This window comes from Heliangelus exortis, chromosome 2 (assembly GCF_036169615.1).
Source record: "Heliangelus exortis chromosome 2, bHelExo1.hap1, whole genome shotgun sequence".
Taxonomy (NCBI): domain Eukaryota; kingdom Metazoa; phylum Chordata; class Aves; order Apodiformes; family Trochilidae; genus Heliangelus; species Heliangelus exortis.
In genome coordinates, this window is record NC_092423.1 from 137621730 (window position 1) to 137642523 (window position 20794).

The 20794-nt window shown below is 40.4% G+C and overlaps 1 protein-coding gene across 11 annotated transcripts in view; it reads right to left on the reverse strand.

The window, feature by feature from the left end:
- Positions 1 to 411: 411 nt before the first annotated feature.
- The window catches only part of ENPP2 (ectonucleotide pyrophosphatase/phosphodiesterase 2), a 56172-nt gene continuing 35789 nt past the window's right edge, over positions 412 to 20794 (reverse strand). For 5 of the 11 annotated variants that reach the window (XM_071738264.1, XM_071738260.1, XM_071738267.1 and 2 more), the window contains 12 exons: positions 19342 to 19373; positions 17425 to 17552; positions 15241 to 15328; positions 14985 to 15072; positions 13922 to 14094; positions 13607 to 13658; positions 11068 to 11204; positions 9533 to 9668; positions 8443 to 8520; positions 5669 to 5801; positions 4892 to 5048; positions 412 to 1023 (listed from right to left, as the gene is read on the reverse strand). In XM_071738264.1, the coding sequence (XP_071594365.1) occupies positions 853 to 1023; positions 4892 to 5048; positions 5669 to 5801; positions 8443 to 8520; positions 9533 to 9668; positions 11068 to 11204; positions 13607 to 13658; positions 13922 to 14094; positions 14985 to 15072; positions 15241 to 15328; positions 17425 to 17552; positions 19342 to 19373 (1373 nt within the window). In that variant the 3' untranslated portion in view covers positions 412 to 852. The remainder of the gene's footprint in view (positions 1024 to 4891; positions 5049 to 5668; positions 5802 to 8442; positions 8521 to 9532; positions 9669 to 11067; positions 11205 to 13606; positions 13659 to 13921; positions 14095 to 14984; positions 15073 to 15240; positions 15329 to 17424; positions 17553 to 19341; positions 19374 to 20794) is intronic. The other 6 variants (XM_071738265.1, XM_071738268.1, XM_071738263.1 and 3 more) reach the window with 3 other exon arrangements.

Consider the following 20794-nt stretch of genomic DNA (forward strand, 5'->3'; position numbering starts at 1 on the left):
TGGAATGGGAATTCCCAGGAACCAGGACAGAGCAGTGGTGGTTGAGAAGGGATGCAACATGGCCTGACTGGTGACAGCAGATGTTACCTCACATCCTCCCCACAGCTCCAGAGCAGGGCCAAGTGGCCTCAAGCATGGGACACCCCACATAAGCTGATGACACCAACCAACCTCCTCTCCCAGCTCTGCCTCGGTGGCAAAACCTGACCAGTACTGCCTGCTGTGGGTGTCTGCTCTGTGCAATGGGATCACTGGTGAGTACAGGGCACCTGGGCCCCTGGCAGTCCTCTTACCAGCAAACCTAAGCTCTTGATAAGGGGTCTGCCCAGTGAGTAAGAGAGATCTGGAAGCACTGTGCTGCCCATAAGTCCCTCTGAATGTCCCTGTGGAAGGAAATCAAAACACATTAAAAAAACTGAATGTGTGGTTTATTATAGTTAAGATGCTATTTGTCTATAGGGTTTAAATATGTCTGTCACATAGTTAACAGTAAATGAATGTAATTTTACATGTTCAGTATTTTGATACACAGTACAGGACTACAAGTGTGGTAAAGGAGCACAGGAAATTACTATTTCCTTGATGCATGTATCAAATCCTGCAGCACTATTTAACAGCTCGGGGTAAGGACTCAAGCTGCAGTACTACAAGCACTACTTAATAAATGAAGAGACATATCTATGTTAAACATTAGAGAAACAAAACAAATGACACAAGGGTTTAATATTTAAGATTTGATACAGGATTAAAATACTAATATTTTTAATGTCCTGGTTTCAAATTAATAAATATAAAAACAATATAAAAATATACACCAGTTGATAAAAGGATGCACTGAGTAAGGTTAGAAAGCTAAATTTCACTTTCAAACGTATGCAGGTATGTCTTTAGGGAAAGGATTTCTGTGTAGCTGCGACTGGTCTTCCGGAAGAAGTCCAAGCTTGTGAGCTGTTCAATGTCACGCACACGGGCAGTGTGCATCTTCAGAAGGTCTTCAACCCACTTTGATTCATCCTCCACACTCTGAAACGTTAAAAAAACCACAAACTACGGTTTGTATTGGTAGCTGTAAAATCCTGTTATTGGAGTACACGTATGATTCACTGACAGAGAAGATGACTTTCACTAAGCATTTCTTCATGCAAAAAAGTAAGCAGAAATGTGCTGCTAGAGTGGATTTGAGTCAGGTTGCTTGGGTGTAATCTCTCTTAGGGGACTGCTCCTGCTGCACACTTTGTGCCAGCTCCAGCACCTGTTGGAGCCATACACAAACTGATGCAACCCACTAACACATCAGAAAATCAGCCTTGCAAAACACTGCAGTTACTGGATGTCTGAGTGCATTACCCAGCCTAGTGACGTGTCCCACGAGCACTGCAGCCAGCCCCAGAGACTGCTGGTCGGGAAGCAGATGTGGGAAAAGGACAGAACAAACAGGACTTTTCCCCCTTTAGCCTCTCAGGCTGGCACGTCTACACTACTGTTGGTGAAGCAAGTTAAGAAAGGAGGGTTAGGCCTCTGGATATTTGAACCCCTTGTGTTGTGGACATCTTGCTATTTCTGGTCTTACTCCTGAAAATGAGCCTCTCAGTTGTCTTAGCAAAGTCCTTCTACAAAGTGGTCCTCTCACTATTCAAGACAAAGCTTTAGCAATGCCAGAGCCTACCCAGCACAGTAGGTTTGTCACAGACCAGGCTGTGGGCCAGTCCAGAAAGGCCAAAAGGGTAATTGTGATCATTTGCACAGGGAGGACACAAGGTACCAACTAGATCACAGCTGGCTGCTCTAAAGCAAACATCCATGACCCAGTTAGCACTTGACTGTGTTGAAGCTTTTCAGCCCCAAACCAACTTTCAACTTTTCACTAGCAACCTGAGGCCCCAGACCAGGTCTGGAACATGAAAAAAAGGGTGTAAATTAAAAGGGAAGACAGCATGTAGTGCCCTGCTCCACTGTCTGGCATCACACAGCTAAAGGAAGCCTCCTGCTCAGTATTCAGCCTGGCAATCATGGTGCCAGTCTGCAAACTGGCCTCAGCAGGGATTTTTGCTGCAAATATGATCACTGTGATTCTTTTGTTGTCTTCAAGTCTTCCTTCTGTGCAGGCAATCTGCATTTTACAGACCTTAGAGGGAAGTCCTCCCTACAAAACTCTCTATTTGGAGTTCAAGGAGTATTCCTTAAGGTTTGCAAAATGAACAGCAGTATGAATATATTACAGGACTTAGAGTTTGGTTTTAAACCAAGTCCAGCAAGATAGCATTTGCATGACCTCAGAAAATCAACCAATTGATCTAGGTTTTTTTTTTTCCCTTTTCCACAACTGGTCCACGAAACCTCATTTCCAGTAACAAGGATTTTAAACACAACACAGTGATCAGCTACCTTGGTATTATAGTACTGCAGAACAATGAATGAAGTATACACATTTAAACTGATAGTTCTCTCCATATGTGCTGGTTAATCTCACCTCTGCAGTACAGTGAGTCTTCGAAGAAAAAAAGTAGCAATTGATAACATGCAGGTAAATAGAAATAGGCAAATCAGGAGGGTAATACGAAATCCACTGGAAAAGATAACAGATACTCTGGACAAGATAATCTCTTTGGACATTAGATTATTAGCTGGAAAGCTAAACATGATTCAGAGTGTAGAGTGGTGGGTGAAGAACTCAGTTATTAAAACAGAAATACAAAAGCTTTGCTGAAAGCAAATAGTGGCCTGGAGGAAGTTTCTAGTAGGGTTCCTCCAGCTTTGGTCTTGGAAAGGATTTTTTTGTAATGCTTTCATACATGCTGGAGTACTTTCTTTTTCATGTTCCAGAAAAGAAATGAATCAGACTGGAATGGTTGCACAGGAAAGCTACTGAAATAATCACCCTCTCTTACAAGAAGAGCGAAAAAGATCATGGGTCTCCCATGAATAGAGGAAAGTATATGCCTTGAGAATCATCATAAATCATCTCTAGGGTAAATCCCAAAGAAGCCCAGTGAAGGGCTATTTAAGCCATAGAAAAATGTTGACATAAGAATAAATGGATATAACCTCACCATGAATAAACACAGTTTGGAAATGGAACAAGTTCAAATTAGAAGAGTAGTGGTGTTCTCCAATGGCCATGTGAAAAGGGAGAAAGTGTGCACAACAAGAACAGAGCAGAGGGAAAGCTAATATTTCTTCAGACCTTAAAAGAAAGCTGTGGAGAGGTTAAGGAAAAATTCTTGTATTATACCATGCATCTCAACCATGAAGTATGTGAGCTTTTACACAACCACTTCTTTGAAGAAATCAGATGGAACATCATGTGCAAAAGGAAAACTGATGCTGTATTAGAATGTAAAAATTTTGCCTGACTGCATTTTCCTTTAAGAGCCACATTTACATATGCTTGCAGTAGTTCTTTGCTATGTAGAGCATAGACCAATATCTGCTAATGACCTTGTAGTAGCACTGAAGTTCCTCCCAGAACAGTAAATACTTACACCACAAGAAGCATGAGCTACAGAGAAGTTGGATATAATACAAGAAATTAAAGTGTAAAAGAGGCCATTGTTTTAAATAGTTCATAAAAATATTTTGGCTGCTTAATAGGATGATGACACACAATATAGGGAGGAAAAAAATTGACTTTGTCATAAAATTACATATGGGTAGAAATACAAGGACAGAGGCATTAAAAACTGCCAGATTAGTAACTTCCAGTCACCAATTGGATCTTGATTCAGAGGAAGCCAGCCCAGAGAAAAACCACAACGAAATATATGTAGGACTTTCCGAGACTTCAGGTGGATGACACACTCTGCCCAAAGTAGTTAAGAGTCTAAACAGGAGGAAGCCAGACCTGCTCAAGAGAGAGGGACACTGCTCCAAAAGCACGGTTTTAAAAAGAGGCACCTGAAAGCAGGCGATGTTTGATGAATGAGAAAGAGACAGTGTTCCAGGTGAATTGTGTACAGAGTCAGAATGACTATTTCTGCCTGTAGCTGGAATAGGAATCTTAACTTTTTGTGCCAATACAAAATTCATAACATTAATGTGTTCATTCAGTAAGCAGTCTCCTGGCAGCCTATACTGAAGTGTCTGTGTGCAGGAATCCACACAGCTGTGTAACGGGAGAACAAGTTCAGGCGGAAGGACAAGTCTAAATCCAGCTGCCTAAGTCTCTGCTGTCCTCACAGAGAGCTGGAACCTGTGGGGACTTGACTGCTCTCTTGCCACACGTTGAGCTGCTGAGCGTGAATTTTACTTTCTGCAGTGCTGAGCAGACTGAAGACTTTGTACTTCAAGATTCTTACACTATAGGATCTTGAACTCTAAAGGAAAATATGAAAGGAACCAGGAGGATGCCTGGTCATCTCTGGTAATGAAAATCCAAACTCATCCCTTGAATCAAGGCATGTTCTGGAAACAGGAAGAGCTGGTACTCTGCCCTCAACAGGTTTTAGCAGAGAGTTGTAATACTGTGTGGGTTGGATGTAATCATGTTTTCTGATGCAGTCAGACTGCCATGGCAGACAGACTATGTTGTACTTGCATATGGAAACAGATCTCAATGAAAACATCAGGATGGCTGCCAGCAAAATTCACCTATGCACACAGCCTTCCCCCATTCTGCTCTGAGGTTACATTGGCAGTGTCTGCCAAACACAGAAGCCCAGAGGCTGGTAACTTCCAGCTTACTGTATGTCAGCTCTTCCAGATAATTTTAGATGCAGTAGTAGTTCCATATTTTCTCTGATATTGTGAAGAAGAGCTTTTGTCTTAGAAGTTGAACATGACAGTTAAGTCCTGCTTTCATTCAAGACATCAGTGAGCACAAGTATCTAAATATGGGGCTTCACATGTCCCAGGGACATTTTCCATGAGGCTACAGGAATGCAGCAGAACTTACATTGCAGCTCTCATCATTGTCAGGCCGGTGGGGAAGGATGTATGAGAGAACAGAGAGTGGTCCATCACACTTGTCAGCTGGTTGAGTGAAATCTAAGCAGCTCGTTATGATGGTGTAGTAATGAGTAGGAACAGGGATGGCACTGCCTTCCACAAACCTGGGGGAAATAAAGCAAACATTTATCCACAAAGGATAAACCTGTTTGGAAGAAGGTTACAGAAACAGCCTGGTATTTCCTCCTCTATGTGTGAGGACACACATACGTTGTTGAGATTGCTTGGTTCCTAGGCACAGCCTGAAAATGAGCACTCAATTAGTTAATCTTTTGATATTGTATTCTAGAAATACCACACATCAGTGCTGAAAGGCTTCCTGAGTTCAGTGACACAGTGCAAGCATTACTGAATTAACAAAAGACTTGAGTATGTAACTCAATAGCACTGCTATGGCTTGCTCTTGTATACAGTTATCAACCTTTAAGTTCTGGAGAACTGTATAGAAAGCATTATGTGGAAAATAATTCAGCTTTGTCTCAAGGATGAACACATGCTTAATTCTGAAATCAACGTAAACAGCTACTTGCTGAATTGTTATTCTCTTACTTTTACCACTGTCCTACCTACAGGGCCTTTCAGTCTTGGTGAATGATGATTTTAGAAAGAGCTAGAAAATTTCATCTTCTCCCCAGTAGTGAATAGTGTGCAGACAATGAATGGTTTAGGATAAAGCCATCATAGGGACAAGCAACAGCAAACTAATTTAAAGATGTACACTTACTGTTTTATTTTGTCAGGTGTGTCATGTAAACCATCATAGTCATAGTCAAAGATTGGTCCACTTATAACATTGACTCCATTTCGTTCAGTGGCATATCTCTTCACCAGAACCCTTTGGAAATAGTTCCATACCTCTGTGAAGGAAAAGATAAAAAGAGACAAAACACAAACCACACCAAAATTATGATAAGCCAAAACATGTCAAAATTATAAACCTTATTATAACCCTTTTTTTTTTTTTCCTGAACATAAAAATCCAGTGGACATCATTCACACTATGGCAGAGGAAATCACAGACTAAGCATTACAGATTTACTACAGCTTCATTCAGTTTGGTCAATAAAGCCTATTCAGACTTCTTTGTTCTCTATGGATTTTTTTCTCCAGTGGTAAATGAAATGCATGGTACCACTCCCAGGCTGGCATTGCCATAGGCATTACACAGAGAGCTTGCTGTTCCTTCACCATGCAGCAGAAACAGCTATTCATACACTTTTGCTATCCCTGTAAACACTCCCTTTGTCTTTCTTATTTAGTTACAGGGAAAGGTACTGTTGGTTATTTTCATGCCAGAAAGGAAACAGCACCGAGATTAAAAGAAAAAAAACAAAACAAACAAAAAAGAACAAACAAAAAACCCCCAAACATTTTAGGAGAAATTGAAGTACAAAGGTTAAATATAGATTCTATTTAGTCTTTCAGTTAAATTCTCCATGCATACAAAATATCTAACTTTCAAATTAGGTGGCCTCAAGTATTACAAAGTTATGGCATAGCATTTCATTAAAGCCTTTCGGGAAGAGTGTGATCCACTTTCTCCCACCTCACCCTTCTCCACCTTAAGAAGTTAAGATGCTTGAAGAGACAGGAAACACACTGGAATTACATCCAATCCAATTACATCATTCTTTTCCTTTCTTTTTTTCTCCCCTTTTTATTTTAACACTAGCATAATTGTGCAAACAAAACACCTCAAACTTGCAGAAGTTTAATTTTTGTCTTCCTAGCTCCGACCATTAATTTCATGGCTCCCTGACACTGATGGCAATGCCAGCCTCAGGAAGTTCCCCAGTAAGCCTTGTCCTAAGGCTGCTCAGTGCCACACGAATTCCCTGTTCAGTGTCACACAAACTCCCTGCTCTTTCTGATGCAAAGGGTCCCACAAGCAATGGTCTAACCAGAACCTCAGCTGTGGTAACTGCTTGGCAGCACCACTCCTCCAGCTGCTCTCTCTTCCAATATATCAGCCTTAACAATAAGGCTGATATATGAACAAAGGCTATTGAACAATAGCAAAAAACACAAACTTTTTTTTTTTCCTTTTTTTTTTTTTTTCCTTTTTTAAAATTTTAATTAAAAAAATGATTCCAGCTGAATCAGTTCCCCACTTGGTTTCCCACTGCAGCCACAGTGCAATGAAGCCCAGCCTAGGGGCATCATCTTGCAGCTCTAGCAAAGTAGGAGTTGCATAAACCAGACTCACTAGAGAAAAAAAATGGATACAGAACCATTGCCTGGAGAGATTGGCCAGTGAACTAAAAAAACAAAGCAGAGGAGTGGGTCACTGCAGTCATCACTGCCACCAAAGCCAACATAGTATAAAATTGCCAGCTTGTATTTTTCCTGTTGTGGAAAAAGTTCTAAACAATGAGCTTATAATCAGCTCTCTACACTGCAACCTGCACACATGTAGAAAACAGTATCAGTTCCAACATTTGTTTTCAGGGAATCCTTCACCCACCTGTGATGAAGAGGAAAAGGCCACAAGACAAAATGAGCTCCTGGTCATGGGTTGTTCTCCTGTGATTTGCATCTTGGAGAATTTGCTTAGACTAACATTAGCATAAGGAACATTTTTATGAAGTGAGTTGGGAGTGGGAAATCCTCAATAATTTTGCACTCTGTAATCAGTTAAGTGCCTTTGCTCAAATTTCCAGCAACCATTACCACTTGTTCCTACTCAGAGGTTTTTCAGTTAAAACACTCTTTTCTGGTTAAAAAGAAAAGCCTCCCATAGGCTTTGATGCCTATCCAAACCTCTCTCGCCTAAAATCTGAATTGGAAATCTCACCAGAACATGCTCTTGAGATTCTTCTAAGGCTTCTCAGTTCCTGCCAAGCCAAAAATGCCACCAGAATAGTCTGATGGTTTTCCTACCTCTTGGCAAAACTAGAGAGAAAAGGGATGTGCAGACAAAAGAAATGTTAATTTATATCCCTGCAGTGCTGAAAGTTTCAGCCAGGTTAAAGTAATTCCTCATTTTCCGTAAACTGGTCTCCTATTCCTTTTTCTTTATAGATAATAAATATGTTTGGTCTCCCTCTAAGGGCATGAATAGAAAATAAAAAATAATTACTTGTCCCTGAAATACAACAACATGCTACGGAAACACTCCCAGGCTTGGGCACACACTTAAGAGGCTCTAATTGAGAAGTGAAAACATGCTGCCTAATTATATTCTGGACCAGCTTGGGCTACAGAAAAGAAAATCTGAATCGTCTTGCACAAACTGAACTACTGTGGCATGAAGCAAAATTACTGAACTACAGCATATCTTGCCCAAAAAATTTCTTAAAGCCTAAAACTTTCTTGTGGTATTTTAGCTATTCATGCCTTAAAGTATACAGGTGCCACATGTACTAAAACTGCTGGCTATAGGTAACAGCTTTATGTTCTGTTCTAAACTTCTCCTATCAGTTCACTCCACAGTCCAACACCTATATTAAAAAAAGAAAATATTGGGAAAAATTGTAAAGCCAGGGAAAGGGCACTTACTTTTGAAGGCAGGATACATTGGAATGATATTTGTTATTAGAAAAGCATCATATTTTGCTTCTGCAGAGGAACTTAATTCTGAAATCAATAAACCAGAAAAATATTATTAAGATGAAATATCAGAAATTCAAGGAACATAAAAATGTTTTGAAAAAATTAGCTTCAGAGATCAACCAAAGGGAATACTGTCATCAAAACAGCAATCTGAATGCTGTATTCAGCAGTGCACATACAATGTCATACAGTTTTCCTTTATGTGACAGCTGGACATGGCAGGTAAGGATTTTATCTTTTTATTTCTTTCTGTCAACTATTTCAAGCTCTTTTTTTTTTTTTTCCTTCACTCTCAAAAATCTGCTCTCCAGGTTTTTACAAAAGAGGTACAAGTGAGAGTTTTGTGGGATTATCTTTTAGTTCTGAGCAGACCTCTGCACCAGTAATTCTGTATCAGAAATCTACCATAAATTATTCCAGCCACTGAGCAAGGAAGGCAGAGCAGTGAAGGTCACAGCTGAGACAATTATGTCCCTTGACTATTTACTAGTTGCAGATCATTCCTCCAAGACTGAACCAATGTAATTACAACAGAAAAGTCCAGGATACTCATTTACACAGGCTTGCCACATGCACGTTTCTATAGGATGGTAGAAATTTTTACAGTATGCAAGAGTTTAATATGGATTTGTAAAATAAATGTTTATTTTTCTGATGTTTGAATTAAAAATTAAAAATTCTGGCAAGGTTCCCAGTTCATACAAGCTGGTACCTATCCATTGAATTTACAGGGCCAGCTTTCCAAGTCTTCTAAGCTTATCCTTCCAGCAAGTGCAGCAAGAATAATGTCTCCAACCTGCTTAGCCCCATGTGCAACAACAGTGCAGTAGCAGCTTCTCTGAGGAGACCACAGCACACAGAGGAAAGAATCACCTGTGGGTTGGGTAAATTAAACCATTCCTATCTATATCCTTTCCTAGCAATGTCAGAAAAATCTTAGCTTATTTAGATCCATGGGAAGTTTTTTCATACGTAAGGTTTTCTCTAACAGAAAATCACAAGACTTCTATGTATTAAAAAAGCTGTCTGAACTTACGGGGAGGGAAAAGGAAGCCATAGGAGAGCTGTTTGTCTCCTCTGTAGGCTGTGCAGCTCTGGCTGTTTCCAGGAGAAATGCGTAGGTCAGGCCTCACACAGCCAGCAAGGTGCTCTGGGACACCTGACACCTCTGCCTGCATTGAGGAACATCCACAGAAATTACAAGAAAGGTAAATTCAGCATTTATAGCCAAAAGAAAACAATTTTGTGTAGGTGACAGACCAGATGGAAAGCCTTGTGTCAAGTAAAATAAACCCCCCGGTTGTAGCACCAGTCCTGCTCCTGTACCTACCACAGACCCCTCCCCTTCAGGTAGCAGCAGTCACCACAGCAAATAATTCAAATGAAGTCACTGATTATGCTACCATAATGAAACAAACCTGTATCAAGCAAAACTTTGAAAGAAAATGAAAACAGGAACAGAAATATACAGCCCTTAAAACTCTTTTCTCCTGAAAGAAAAAGGGATTTTGGTATTTATTTCAAAGGTATTTGATATAATTTCTGGTGGGAAATACTGCTTGCAGAAGGGGAATTTCATAGAATCATAGAATAGGCTGGGTTGGAAGGGACCTCAGAGATCATCGAGTCCAACCCTTGAACAACTACCACCACCGTCACTAGACCATGGCACTGAGTGCCATATCGAGTCGCTTTTTAAATGTCTCCAGGGACGAAGAGTCCACCACCTCCCCAGGCAGCCCGTTCCAATGTCTGATCACCCTTTCCATGAAAAAATTCTTTCTAATATCCAATCTGAACTTCCCCCGGCACAATTTAAGACCATGCCCTCTTGTCTTATTGAGAGTTGCCTGGGAAAAGAGACCAACCCCCGCCTGGCTCCATCCTCCTTTCAGGGAGTTGTAGAAAGCAATGAGGTCTCCCCTGAGCCTCCTCTTCTTCAGGCTGAACACCCCCAGCTCCCTCAGCCTCTCCTCATAGGACCTGTGTTCGAGTCCCTTCACCAGCTTGGTTGCCCTCCTTTGGACCTGTTCGAGGACCTCAATCTCCTTCTTGAACTGAGGGGCCCAGAACTGAACACAGTACTCAAGGTGTGGCCTTACCAGGGCTGAGTACAGGGGCAGAATCACCTCCTTGGACCTGCTGGTGACGCTGTTTCTGATACATGCCAGGATGCCATTGGCCTTCTTGGCCACCTGGGCACACTGCTGGCTCATGTTCAGCTTCCTGTCAATCCAGACTCCCAGGTCCCTTTCTGCCTGGCTGCTCTCAGCCACTCTGTGCCCAGCCTGGAGCTCCCCATGGGGTTGTTGTGGCCAAAGTGCAGGACCCGGCACTTGGCCTTGTTGAACCTCATCCCATTGGAGTCAGCCCAACTCTCCAGTCTGTCCAGGTCCCTCTGCAGAATCCTCCTGCCTTCCAGCTGATCAACACTTCTCCCCAGCTTGGTGTCATCAGCAAACTTGCTGATGATGGACTCAATCCCCAATTTAAGGACTTCAAGAATAAAAGTACCGCACAGATTTCCCCAAGATTTTTTAAGCACTTTCCAAAAGAAAAGACAGCACTGACCTGTTTGGAAATAGTGTAGGATGTCCAGAGAGGCATCAGGAATGTTTCGCTGTAGCCACTTTCAAAGTCATGGTGATGCAGGATATTGTATTTTGTGCGGTACAGGACTGCAGGGCGCCCATAAAGGAGATGCTTCTCTACAGATCATAAGAAATCACATTTATATTTAATTATGGGACCCTTAAAGATGAAAAAAAGGGGTGGTTTTCCAACACATACTGATTTTAATTATCCTTAACAGGTTACTGACTACAAATATCTGCTAAGGAAAACTTGTAAAGGAGAGAACAGCAGTTTTTCAACAGTTTTGGATTCCAGTTCCAGTTTACCACTTTCTTCACTTGAAAGCTTTTTGGGGTCAAAGGATGAAGATAGGGTGTTTCTCCAAACACAGGAAACTCCACAAGGACCTGTGTCCACATTTCAGTCACACCTGAGGTGAAAAGCACTTCTTTTTGTAGCTTTTAAGCAGCCCCTAGTCCTGCTACTTCAGCCTTTCTCTCCCTCCTATGCTTTCTGTAAAGTCCCTTGCAAAAGGGAGGAATAAGTGCTCACTCACTAGAAGAAAATTTTTTTTTCCCATTTGGCTTAAAAGGACAATGTTCTGAAGACTGATGTGCTATTTTTTGTCAATAATATGAAAGCAAACAAACAAAACAAGCCCTTTTCCTAACTTTGGCTACAACAAGATACCACCAGCTCCAAGAAACTTGATTTTCTTCTGTCTGGGTGATATGCTATGGTTAAGTGTCACCAGATATCTGTTACAAGCTTGCTTATTAAAAGAAATATCATTGAGAGATACAGAAGAAAAATAAATTCCCTGGCTAATCTTTCACTGTTCTCCATAGTTCATTGATTTTGATAACCATTTGGCAAACACACTTGGCTCACCTTTAGAAACCCAAAAGGAAAAAAATGGCATGTTTTATTAGTGTTGGAGTCCAAATGAAGGCAGAAGAAAGAAAAGAAGGAAAAGCCTTGTCTAAGGACCAATATTATAAACTTTCTGTATTTAAGAGTAGATGAAATAATCTTTTACTTCTGTGTGTGAATAACAACATCAGCTAAATATGCATGGTAGCTGGTGTGGCAGAAGGGAATGACAAACTAAATGCAGGAAGATGCATGAACAGGTGCTACAGAGTGTCATAAAATACAACAAAATAACTTGCATGTAGCAGAACTCCTTGCTGTTTAAATAAGAGGCACTTCATTGCATTTAACAGACAACTTACAAGTAAGTGAAATTGGTTTAAATGCTTCTATCTTAAAATACATCAAAATAGTATTTTTATGCTACTGAAGTGAAGAAGCATTAAAACCTGAAATCAAAATAAAGACGTTGAGATGCCTAGGAGTACAATAGTGAGGTTGTTTTATCCTTATGCCAGAAATTCCCACAGCAGGTTGTAGCTCTTCACTAACTGGCAAAATGAGCTTAACAAGATGAAAGCTGCAGGAAGGCAATTTAAATCACAAAGAAAAGGAATAATTTCACCTCTAGAAATTGAAGAATAGGTTGGATTGCTTTCACAACAGAAAAACTGAAGTAGTTTCACAAGGGAATTTTTAAATAAATCTTAGTTATCTGAGCAGTACAATTTTAAGCATCTGTATCTAAACATTTCAGACTTTGCTAATCTGGACAATTGACTCAGGGAGGTGAAGGATGTGAATTGTTATCTGAATCAGATCATGCTTGTGGGAAGAAAAGCTCTGCTTTGGTGTGCCTTTAAGACAGCATTGCTGTTCAGGACAGCAGTTCCTATCCCATCCCATCCCCCTCCAGTCTGATTGCTGTGTTTTTACCTGGACCACAGCCCTGAGGCAGCTGCAAGCACAGCCACTGGCAAACAGCAGGGAGGATGCAAGAAGTAGTGACCAGGAGAGCAGAGGATGCTTTCTCCTGGGAGTATTATTTTCTTGAACACTAAGGAAGGACAGAATTGCAGAGCACACAAGAACTAGCAAAGCATTTCTGCACTGTTTTCAGTGGACAACCTGTACCCCAAAATCCAGGCATTAATGACCAAATCAGGGACTGGAAAAGCAGCTGTCCCATCTTTTCTGCTACTGACCTGGTGACATCTAAGTCTGAACAATACTGACAAAACACTGTGCAGATGTGGTCTGTTTTTTACACTACTTATTGCTTGTGTTTGAGTGGAACTACCTCTCCTTTCATCATCTCTCTGCTTCCCCACCTCTCCTTTCATCATCTCTCTGCTTCCCCAGCAGAGATTAAACACTCCTAACAGAGATGGAAAGGAAGAGCTAAATCTCTATCACTTTGAGTAATACTTTAGTCCTGGTTACAGCACAAGATAGGGCACACTTCCTCACATGAGCAGCACTTAATCTTGCCCAGATATCTCACGTTTGTCCATGCACTGTCTTGACAGTCATTTGAAAAAACAGTTTACTGTACACTGAATAAAGCAACACAGGAGTTTGTCTGCTATGGGTGATAAAAACTAGCTTGCAAAAAAAAAAAAAATTAAAAAAAATTTCATTTACTGAGGCACCATGCTCTTACCTTCTGTTCCCTTAACATGAAAGCGCTTGTTGAGCTCATCCAACTTGTTCTTCTCAAGAACAGAAAAAAAGGAAGAGTATTAGAACCACTGGAGCATTCTGACATCTTGTTTTAATAGGCATTTAGCAAAAACTAGTTCTATAAAACCATGATGACTTTTTTGTTTCCTGCTTTACAAAAAGCAAAGGGCACATACACTGCACAGGAAGGATGTGGGAAATTCTCACAGATAAAACCCCCTCAGATTAAATGGCTACAACTTTACTAAGCAGCTACTGCTAATAGCAGAAGCATCAGCAGACTCTAAATACCTACCTTATCATCACATGTACATCCTATATCAAAATCTGATGCAGAAGGTAGAGCAACAGGATAGAGTGGTTTTGCAACTTCATCTGGCACAGTTGGTTTATAAACATTGGCTCTCAGCAGGTGGTTTAAGCTTCCATGGGTACCATTATTGGGAGCAGGCTTCAATCCAAGCAGATCTGTGAAAACACCAAAGATAAAAGCAGTGATGGGTGAATTGCAAATGTGTATCCAGCAACATCACTACTGAGCTAAGACATTTATTTGCAATACTGTTTAAACCCACACTATGTAATCAATGCTTTTAATGTAATAAAAATACTAACCTTTTATCTAGATCATAAAATACTGACTGAATATTATGGTGGTCTTTATACCACAGAGGTTAATTTGCAGCAAGACATTTAAAAAGAGTTTTGTTATCCCTACTCCTGCAGCTTTTATGGCAAACCTAAAGTCAGTATGTTGACTCACAGGAGCCACTAGGACAGTGTTATTAGTCACCTGCTTTAGACATATGGGATAATTACATTTTTGGTATTTCATGGTGGAAAAAAAGAAATTAAACCAGTGAATTACACCTTCAGCTAAGAAGTTTTTAACTCTGGAAAATCAGGATTAAAGAAAACATCATGATTAGTATCTGTACACATCACCAGATTCTGCTTTATGGCTACAGCAGGAGTTTAGGAAGAATAACCATACTGGGAGATGTCAGAGAAAACTAAATCATGGCCCTAAGCTGCTCCATAAGACGTGCAAGTTCAGAAGCTGTCTCTGCAAGGAAACCTCCTTACCAGACTGAGGGATGGACACCATGCACCATACTGGTGTGTTTTTGATCTCTGCCAAGCTGCATGAAGCAGAAGTATGGTAACCTCCTTTATTGGCCAGCTGCTACAGTAGAGCAAACTGAGGGCCCTAAGAAGGCCAAAAATAAGTGTTTGGGAAGGGAGAGGGGAAAGTGACACTGTAAGGGAGTCAGGGCAAGAATTCACGGGTGTCTAAATGAAGCCCTGTTAGCTAAACCAGTGTGTTTCTCTTGCAGTTTCTCAAGCAAGTGGCTTACCACACATGACGTTGTAAAGTTCAATATTTTCAAAAGGAGGTACTTTGGTCTTGTATTTGAATGTAGGGCCATAACCTATAAAGACAGTCTTATAAAAAAAAAAAAAAAAAAAAAAGAGAGAGGGAGACAGAAGAATACAAAAGAAGAGCATTAAAAGGTAGGGCTTTATTTTTTTCAGTGAATATTTACATTTTAGAGACCTCCAATTTCTTCTGCCTTCAATAACCCTCCCACAAGGTTGCTGCATTTCTCATACCTGCATGCTGTTTATCTTGTTGTCATAGCCATGGTCTCCATGGAAGAAACATTTTCCTGTTGGTTTCCTGTAAACATCCATAGCTTTCCTAAATTGAAAAAGTATTAGAAAATTTCCTCAAATATGTAGATATGGTGCCTGACAATGTACTTTGGGGGAAGAGGGACTAAGGTTACAAGGGTACATTGCTCATCTATTTGAACAGTTGTAGTGGGGACTCCAGGCTCATCCAACAACCCCGTGTATGCTCCCTCTACTCCCACTAAAAGCGAGTGCCAACCTAAGAGCCAGCTCTGACTCACTGATAAAAACCTCAGCATCTGTTCACCCATTTTCTCAGACTTTCTCATATCACATCATTGCCTACCAACTGGAGATGTTTTGGACCATACCCTTTCAATCCACAGAAGGCCAATGGAGACTTAAAAAAAAAAGCACTTTTGAAAGGTTACAGTGCTGCAAGAGTCAGAGAATTCTACTCAGTGTCTTCACCTGTTTGCCTTCCACCCAGTAAAGAAAAATGGGAAGTAGAAACAAAGCTTCCCAGAAAAAGAAAAAGGATTGTAATGAAAAGAGAAGAATAATAACAAAGAGAAACAGCAGAGAAAATAAGCACTGTATCTTAGGAACAGTAATTATCAGCTTGTTCCTGAGGGTTGGGTTTTTTACATAATACATGGAAGAGTAAGTGTTGTGTCATAGGAATTACAATTACCAGCTTGTTCCAGTGTACTTTTATACAGCTATATGAGGGCCACGGACAAGCAATACATGCAGTGGACTGGATTATCCTACAAGTTAATTTCTTCATCTGCAATAAAATTATGTTCTGCCAAAGTTTGATTTTGTCCTTGTAAATTACTAGTTACAGCGATAAGGTATTATACAGCTATGATTTTGCTGGTTAAGAAAATACAAGGAATTACAGATACGTGAACAAATTAATTATTGGGGAATGAGATTTCTGAAAATCTAATTAATAAATAGGCCAAAGAAAGTGTGCTGTAATTAATAAGAAACAACTAAATATAAATTAACTTGGGCCAACCCATCAGGTCCAGTAAAACTCTTAAAACTAAGACTTTTATAGGCCTAAAACTCTGAGTGGGATTCTTTGAAATGTACATGAACCCTAACCACAGAAACTGTACAGGGTAACCAGCCAGGCAGCTAGTGGAGTTATGCAAGAAAGTAATTGGGGTTTCTCATTCACTGCTTCAGCAGAGCCATCCTTGCATAATTCACAGAAAGATAAGCACAGATGTCAAAAGGCACTTACAACACACTCTGTGTTTGCCTGGCAGCTATTTGGGCAAAGAAACTCTACCATAATTTAAAGCTTTTAACAGACTACCATGAGCCAAAAGCTGTGTCACCTTCCAAGAACCACTTAGTCAGCTTTATGCATGAAGACCCAGCCGTTCTCTTACTATATGGTACATGTGTCGAAAGATCAAAGCAGAAATATATATTAAACCAGAAAGGGGTGCACAATTCATAAACAAAAGCTACTTGTCTCCTGTTCACTCTCTAAGTATGTCTCAATTTCATTTTTCTCACTCAAGTTTTAGCTAAGACTATTAAAAATTACCCAAATTTTGTAACCGAAAATTCAGATGCATATGAGAAAGAACAACCCAAAACAGGGTTTTCTCTGAGCTAAAACTTCCTGGTCTTCTATGGATTGGTTCAGCAACATAATATGCTGCTAGCACCTTGGTGACCACTGTGTCATCCCCTTCCACATGTTCTCAGGTATTCGCCCACTCATCCAATATCTCCATTTTCTTTCCATACACCCATTGCACCCACTCAAGCCTCTTGTTCCTCTGGTCACAGATGCCTTGGCTTTCCTCCTGTACTCCCAGATTCCACACCTCATTATAAAAGCTTGTCAGCTCTTATACTTAAGCTAATCAGTCAAAATATACACTGCTGCTTGAGGAAATCAAATTTGGTTTTCTACCCTCTATCCAGCTACTGATTTCCCCAAACTTTAAACCAATTTTGTGTTCTGAGCCACATCCCCCTGCACCAACTGTAATCAAACACCTCACCAAGAGGTGTTCCAACCTTCTTATTCACCACGGGCAGGAGCAAGATGCTGACAGACAGGGTAATCCCAGGTGTCTCATTTCCTAAAAACAGAGACTGAAAATCAGGATGGAAGCAAAAGCAGTTTACCTTGCCACGTGCCATTTGCGATCCACCAGTAAATGGACATCTTCAATTCTTCGGTTGTAAGCGTAGTGCAAGCGTTTGGGCAGGTGCTGCTTCAGGTAAGGCTTAAAGTGCTGGTCTGGCTTTCTACACTGAAAAATAAATGGTTGGAAATGAATCATAGAATGGCGAGGGTTGGAGGGACCTTATGAAATTACACTCTCTTACTTAGCTATTATTGTTGTGGTTGCTTAAGACATGGTCTTGCCGAGCTTGAAATGAACTCTACTGAATCTCAAAACACAAACTACAAGGCTTCCCAATTGCAAAGGTGTGTCCACAGAGCTTGAGTCAGTGTCATCAATGGGAAAATTGAGGAGGAATAACCATTTAGTTCAAAACCCCCTGCATGGCCAGGGACAGCTCCCACCAGACCAAGCTGCTCAAAGCTTCATCCAACCTGGCCTTCAACACTTCCAGGGAAGGGCAGCCACATCTTCCTTGGGCAACCTGTTTTAGCTTCTCACCACCCTCACAGGAAATATTTTTTTCCTAATGTCTAGCCTAAATCTCCCCTCTTCAAGCTTTAAAACATTGGCCCTTTTCTTCTCACTACACATCCGTGCGAAAAGCCCTACCCCAGCTTTCTTGTAGGCCCCCTTCAGATATTGGAAAGCCACTATAAGGTCACCTTGGAGCCTCCTCTTCTCCAGGCTGAACAACCCAACTTCCTCTGCCTGTCTTCATAGGGGTGGTGCTCCAGCCCTCTGGTTCTCTGGACACACTCAAGGAGCTGTGTGTTCTTATGCTGTTGACTTCAGAACTGGACACAGCACTCCAGGTGGGGTCTCACAAGAGCAGAGTAGAGGGGGAGAACCACTTCCTTCAACTATCTATGTTTCTTTTGATGCATCCCAGGACACAGTTGACTTTCTGTGCTGCAGGTGTATACTGATAGCTCATGCTAAGCTTCTGGTTCAGCATCACCCCCAAGCCCTTCTCCTCAGGGCTGTCCTCAGCCCTTTCTCCTCTCAGCCTGTGTTTGTGCACAGGACTGCCTCAATCCAGGTGCAGAACCTTGCATATGGCTTCGTTGAACTTCATGCAGTTTGCACGAGCTGACTTCTCAAGACTGCCAAGGTCCCTCTGGATGGCACTGCTCTCACAGCTTAGATGCACAAAACACTGAACTACAGAAACCAAGCTGCTAAGGTCATTATTGATGACATCTTAAAAATAAAGTGTACATCTAGAGTAAGTGGTCCAGCCCTTTCTGTGCAGTATTTATGAGATTCCAGGGCCCAAGGAGTCATTCAAATATGTATCTGGAAAGCTTCATCCACATGACAATCTTTTAGAAAGTATCATGCAAAACATTACACTTACTTAGGTCGCAGATGAATAATTTTATTCTAACAGGATGAAAGCTTAAGTTTCAGAGGAAAGCTGAATGTTCAAAATACATCTTGTCTGCAGATATATTTAAAGCCACCTGGTTCCAGTATTTGATTATTTTTTTAAAATCAGTTTGTATTTAAAATACTTTTTTTTCCCTTAAAAACAAGGTTATAGTTGAAGGCTATCAAATGAACGTTTTCAGCGTCTTCAAAGTGCTAGTAAAATATTTACCCTAAAAGATTACTTTCCATTTCTGAAGCAATGAATAAATAGACTCAATTCAGGGAGTCAAGATGGTCAGGATGATTCTGGCTCTGCTCTGCCCAAAAAGGTTATAAAAGCTACTACAGTAGCAAACAGTGGAATTTATGACAAACATTAACCTGTACTCATGAAGAGCACCATTTAACATTCTTTATTCATGTTTACGGTTGGGTTTCCTGCCTAAAGATTAGGGAGAGAATGCTGAATAATGCCCCAAATTAAGATGTGAAATGAGCAGTGCAGTATAGACTTAAGTACTTCCCAGTGATAAATACTTACTGTAAGGTTGGCAACAATCACTTTAGGGTCATCTGTTAAGCAAGGGGAGAAAAAAGGTAAAAAATAGAAAATATTAACAATTTTCAAATAAAACATGAGGTAATAATGTAGTTATATAGAAGTGTTCTTCCTAGGAGATGGCTGACCTAGAAGTACCTTGTATATATAAGATAAATATCCTGAGTATGAACTCAAGTTTAACTGAATACTCTTTACATAGTGGTATTTAGTTTCTTAGGTGATCTTGCTCGCTGTTCAATGGTTTGGCCTTTAGTTTAATATTTATTCTATTTTCTGAAAACATAATTTCAAGTCTTGATTTCTTTCCCTTAAAATAAAAAAATCCCCAGACATAAAGACTTTCCTAGAAAAATTTTCAAGGCACATCTGAATGCAACAGTGCACTTCCTTAGAAGCAGTAAGATAAATACAGAGCACTTTTTGTTATTATTTAAACATACTGTAAGTGAAAAGCCACAGCAAAATATTCTCAATGTGCCTTTGGACAATTAAGGGACATGCAAGATGCAGAAAGCCCAAAACCTGCAACACTCCACACTAACTCTGCTTTCCTCCAGGAAGGAAGGTGGAGAGGCATGTGGGGGAGGAAAGCATTTTTTTAAGCCTTATACAAAAAACAGGCTAAGAGAAAATCTTATTAAATTACGCTCTCTTATTTAACTATTATTGTTTTGGTTGCTTAAGACATGATCTTGCTGAGCTTGAAATGAACTCTACTGAATCTCAAAACATAAGCTAGAGGCTTATCAATTGCAAAGGTGTCCACAGAGCTTGAGGCAGTGTCATCAATGGGAAAACTGAGGAGGAATAAAAAAGCTGGTAATTTGCCATTTAAGGTGACAAACCTGAGTCCTAAGCCTAAGGAATATGCTTCTTTGTTCTCTGTACAAACTGTTGATTTAGAAGCAATTGCAAATATTCAAGCTAGGAAGCTGTGAGCAGAGACCAAAGGAGGACCAGGGTTCTGTGGGAACACCAGGAGCACGACTCAGAGGTCAGACTACCTGGGTCTTTTTGGAAGATATGCTCATTCATCCTCCAAAGTAATTTTTCTCGCCATTTTGGAAATTTAGGAATTGCAAGATCTTAAAAAAACCCATTTCCTTGGAAGAACTAAAATATAAGTAGACTGTGATGTGCAGGAATTCAGTCCTAGTGGTAGTCTGGGATTTTTTTTATGCCCATAGTTTCAATGGGCCTTTACACACCCATCCCATATTCCTATAGGAAAATATGCAGGGAAATAAGTTTACAGTAAAATAAAAAATATATAAACTAGAATCTATGAAAGTTATTATGATTTATATTTTTAGAAAGCTTCAAAGACTGTCTTTATATGAAATTTGTTCTCAGCCAAGTATGCCCCACTTGTTATGAGGGTCAGTTATCTGATCTTCCAGGAAAAAAGTAATAATCTTTGAAGCACACATTG